Source organism: Equus quagga, unplaced genomic scaffold, assembly GCF_021613505.1.
Source record: "Equus quagga isolate Etosha38 unplaced genomic scaffold, UCLA_HA_Equagga_1.0 145902_RagTag, whole genome shotgun sequence".
Lineage (NCBI taxonomy): Eukaryota > Metazoa > Chordata > Mammalia > Perissodactyla > Equidae > Equus > Equus quagga.
Window position 1 is genome coordinate 1 of NW_025796722.1, and position 4,356 is coordinate 4,356.

At 42.4% G+C, this 4,356-nt stretch overlaps 1 protein-coding gene across 1 annotated transcript; it reads left to right on the forward strand.

Moving 5' to 3' along the window:
• Positions 1 to 2,085: 2,085 nt before the first annotated feature.
• LOC124232907 (zinc finger MYND domain-containing protein 11-like) lies at positions 2,086 to 3,919 on the forward strand. The gene is given in 4 exon segments (XM_046649818.1): positions 2,086 to 2,395; positions 2,558 to 3,116; positions 3,119 to 3,438; positions 3,440 to 3,919. Coding segments are annotated over 4 exon segments (1,635 nt in total). The 5' UTR covers positions 2,086 to 2,119.
• The last annotated feature ends 437 nt before the right edge of the window (positions 3,920 to 4,356 follow it).

Here is a 4,356-nt window from a genome sequence, read left to right on the forward strand (position 1 = left end):
CACGTGCCAAGAACTATGCTGAATGATCTACATGCATTACCTTTTTACTTTTTCCCAGCAGCTCTGTGAGATAGGTTATGTTATTATTGACCAGGAAGCTGCAGAACCAAGACTGGAATCTAGGTCTTACAAAGGCAGATTTCTTAATCACTACACAATATTGTAGTCTACCAGGCAAGACATTGGAAATATTAAAAGGAACAGGAATAGGCTGGTTTGAGTGAAATCAATTCACATAAAGCTCAATTTGAAATGACACATTCCACTTAACTTGAATCCTTAAATAAAACACATAACTCATTTTTGATAACAGCATGGCTTCTGGTTTTCTTAAGGACTTTGGCCTCTTTTTTGGCATCTTGGTACTCAGTCTGCATTTGAGAATTTCAACAATGTCTGAGTCAGATTTCCATTCTCAGATAGCCTTGCTTTTAAGGTAAGTTAGAGAGTGAAGACTTTAAAATCTTAGGAATATGCACACAAAGTTGTTGGTACTCTGCGTAGTTTAAAGATTAGCAAGGTCAACATTTTATCCCTCTCTGTCTTTATGCCTATTTCTGCTGATCCCAAGGAGATGGGCAGAAAGATGTCAGGGGCCAAAAGAGAAACACGAAGTATAAGGAAAGCTTCCCTCTTTGAATAACTGTTAACAAGTGGATCTTATCTTATAGTATTCACTCCCAGAAGTCTGGAAGGAATAAAGTTAAATATTAAACAATCAAATCAATGAACTGACAAAAGATTAATATGCTTATATATAAATAACTCCTAAGAATAAATAATAACAAAAGACCCAGTCATTTTAGAGAAAAGGAAATAAAAATGACCAATGATATGTGAAAGATACTTGACCTCACTAGTAATCAGGGAAATGCAACTTATAATCAAATTGAGACATTATTTTGATACTCACCAAATCAGCAAAATCTAAAACTATCTAATAAGAGGAACTAATGGAGAAGATGTGCTCCTAAGGGAACTCTTTCCACTGCTGGTAGGACTGTAAAATACGCAATCCCGTGACAAAGTTTGGCTTTACTGAGCGAATTTGACTCAACAATCTCCCTCCTAAATGTGTATGCCCTGAAGATACTCACGCAAGTTTGCACCAGGAGATGTATAAAGATGTCATGAAACAACCCAAAATGTCCATCAACAATAGAATGGATGAATAGATTGTGGTGCTTTCATAAAGTAGGTTCATTCACACAACATATTCATCCATGAATCAAAATGAATTACAGCCACATGCATTCACACGGATGAATTGCAGAAACATAATAATCAATGAAAAAAGTAAATCACAGAGGAATACATATAGTGTGATTTTATTTACATAAAGTTTAAAAATAAGCAAAATTAATGTAATGTAACAAGGTATGGCTTAAGAATAATTCGTATTTGGTAAAACTGTAAAGAAAGACAAGAGAATGACAAACAGAAAATTCAAAATGGAAATTGTTTCTAAAGGAAGGAAGGGAATATGATTGGAAACAGACAGATGGAATGGTCTCCCAAAGTAGTAATAATGTTTTATTTCCTAAGCTAAGTGGTGAGTGTTCATTTTCTTTTCTTAAAACAGTTCCTATATACTTTATCCACTCATTTGTATGTATGCTAGGAGTAGTGGGTTCAATGGTGGCCCTCAAAAGATATATCTGTGTCCTAATTTCTGGAACTTGTGAATGTTACCTTGTTTGGAAAGAGGATCTTTGCAGGTGGTAGTTGAGCTAAAGATCTTGAGATGAGGATATCATCTGGGATTATCTGAACAGGTCACAAACCCAATAACAAGTTTCTTTATAAGAGAAAGGCAGAGTGGGCGTGCACGGCGCCGGCCGGCCGGCCGGGAGGGAGCCGCAGCCCGCGGCCCAGCGGGCCAGCGCCCGAGCCCGAGCCTTCGGCGGGGCCGCCGGGCCGCACAGTACACGTCGGGGGCGGACCGAGGTGGAGGAGGCCGGGCCGGGAGAGCGCCCGCCCCGCGCAGACACCGCCACGTGAGCGGCCCGCGGCCTCGCAAGACGCAAACTTTCCCCGCGGCGGTGGCGCCCCAACTTCCTGCCCCCGGGTCTCGGGTACGCCGCTCGCCGCGGAGACACCCTAAAGCAGTAAACAGGTCATGGCACGTTTAACAAAAAGGCGACAGGCGGCTACAAAAGCTATCCAGCATCTTTGGGTAGCCATTGAGATTATACGAAACCAGAAGCAAATTGCCAACATTGACCGTATCGCAAGGTATATGTCTCGAGTCCACAGTATGCATCCAAAAGAAACCACCCGTCAGCTGAGCTTAGCTGTGAAGGATGGTCTCGTTGTGGAGACTCTGACAGTGGGCTGCAAAGGTTCCAAAGCTGGTATTGAACAGGAAGGATATTGGTTGCCAGGAGATGAGATTGACGGGGAAACAGAAAATCATGACTTGTATTGTTTTGAATGCCATTTGTCTGGAGAGGTGCTGATATGTGACCTGTGTTTTCGTGTGTATCATTCCAAGTGTTTGTCTGATGAGTACAGGCTTAGAGACAGCAGTAGTCACTGGCAGTGCCCAGTTTGCAGGAGCATCAAGAAGAAAAATACAAACAAGCAGGAGATGAGCACCTACCTGAGGTTCATCGTCTCCTACATGAAGGAGAGGGCTATAGACCTTCATAAAAAGGGGAAGGACAACAAACACCCGATGTACCAGAGGCTCATACACTCAGCAGTCGACGTCCCCACCATACAGGAGAAAGTGAATGAAGGGAAATATCGAAGTTACGAAGAGTTCAAAGCTGATGCTCAGCTACTTCTCCACAACACAGTGATTTTCTATGGAGCGGACAGTGAGCAAGCTAACATAGCAAGGATGCTATATAAAGACACATGTCATGAGCTGGATGAACTACAGCTTTGTAAGAATTGCTTCTATTTGTCAAATACTCGTCCTGACAGTTGGTTCTGCTACCCTTGTATAACTAATCATGAGCTGGATTGGGCTAAAATGAAAGGTTTTGGATTCTGGACAGCCAAAGTCATGCAGAAAGAGGACAATCAAGTTGACGTCCGCTTCTTTGGTCACCACCACCAAAGGACCTGGATTCCTTCTGAAAACATACAGGATAACACAGTCAATGTTCATACGTTAAGCACAGTATGGGATGGAAAAAGGCGTGTGATGAGCTGGAGCTGCATCAGCGTTTCCTTCGTGAAGGAAGATTTTGGAAGCCTAGGAATGAGGACCGAGGGGAGGAGGAGGCAGAGTCCAGTATCTCCTCTACCAGCAATGAGCAGCTAAAGGTGACTCAAGAACCAAGAGCAAAGAAAGGACGACGTAATCAGAGTGTGGAACCGAAAAAAGAAGAACCAGAGCCTGAAACCGCAGCAGTGAGTTCCAGCCAGGAAATCCCCACAATGCCTCAGCCAATCGAAAAAGTTTCAGTGTCAACTCAGACCAAGAAGGTTAAGTGCCTCTTCCCCAAGAATGCTGCATCAGAACACCCAGACCACCAGTGACGGAGTGTGTCAAAGTATGTGCCACGACAAATACACCAAAATTTTCAATGACTTTAAAGACCAAATGAAGTCTGATCACAAGCGAGAAACTGAAAGAGTTGTACGAGAAGCTCTAGAAAAGCTGTGTTCTGAAATGGAAGAAGAAAAAAGACAAGCTGTACATGAAGCTGTAGCCAATATGCAGGGTGAGATGGACAGAAAAGGTAAGCAAGTAAAAGAGAAGTGCAAAGAAGAATTTGTAGAAGAAATCAAGAAGCTAGCAACACAGCACAAACAACTAATTTCTCAGACCAAGAAGAAGCAGTGGTGCTACAACTGTGAGGAGGAGGTCATGTACTGCTGCTGGAACACGTCGTGCTGCTCCATCAGGTGTCAGCAGGAGCACTGGCACGCCGAGCACAAGCGCACCTGCCGCCGGAAGAGATGAAGGCGGCTCTTCCCGGAGAGCGCCGACGACGACTCTTCTCAGACACAGCGGTTTTTGTTTCCAAGGAGCCAAAATTGTTTAGAATTTGCTCCCCATTTTGCACCAGCCTTTAAACACTTTTCGTGAAGAAATTTTGCACAGTAGTTTAAATCTTTTGTTAATGCTCCTCCAGAGTTTTTCAGGGGGGAAAAGTAACATCAGTGGAGGGTATTATTTTAAATAAATTTTAGTGAGAATTTGTTGCATTTTCAGCAAATTTTAAAACATTTTTAGGTTTTACAGAGATTTTGACCTTTAAACTAAAGATCTTTAAAAAACAACAGGTGAATACAAGTGAGTTTAACAAAGAAGCATTTAAAGTAGATCTGAATGTGAGAACTGTTTCAGAAATAAAACATACTACCTTGATGTGAAAAGAAAAAGAGAAAGGCAGAGAG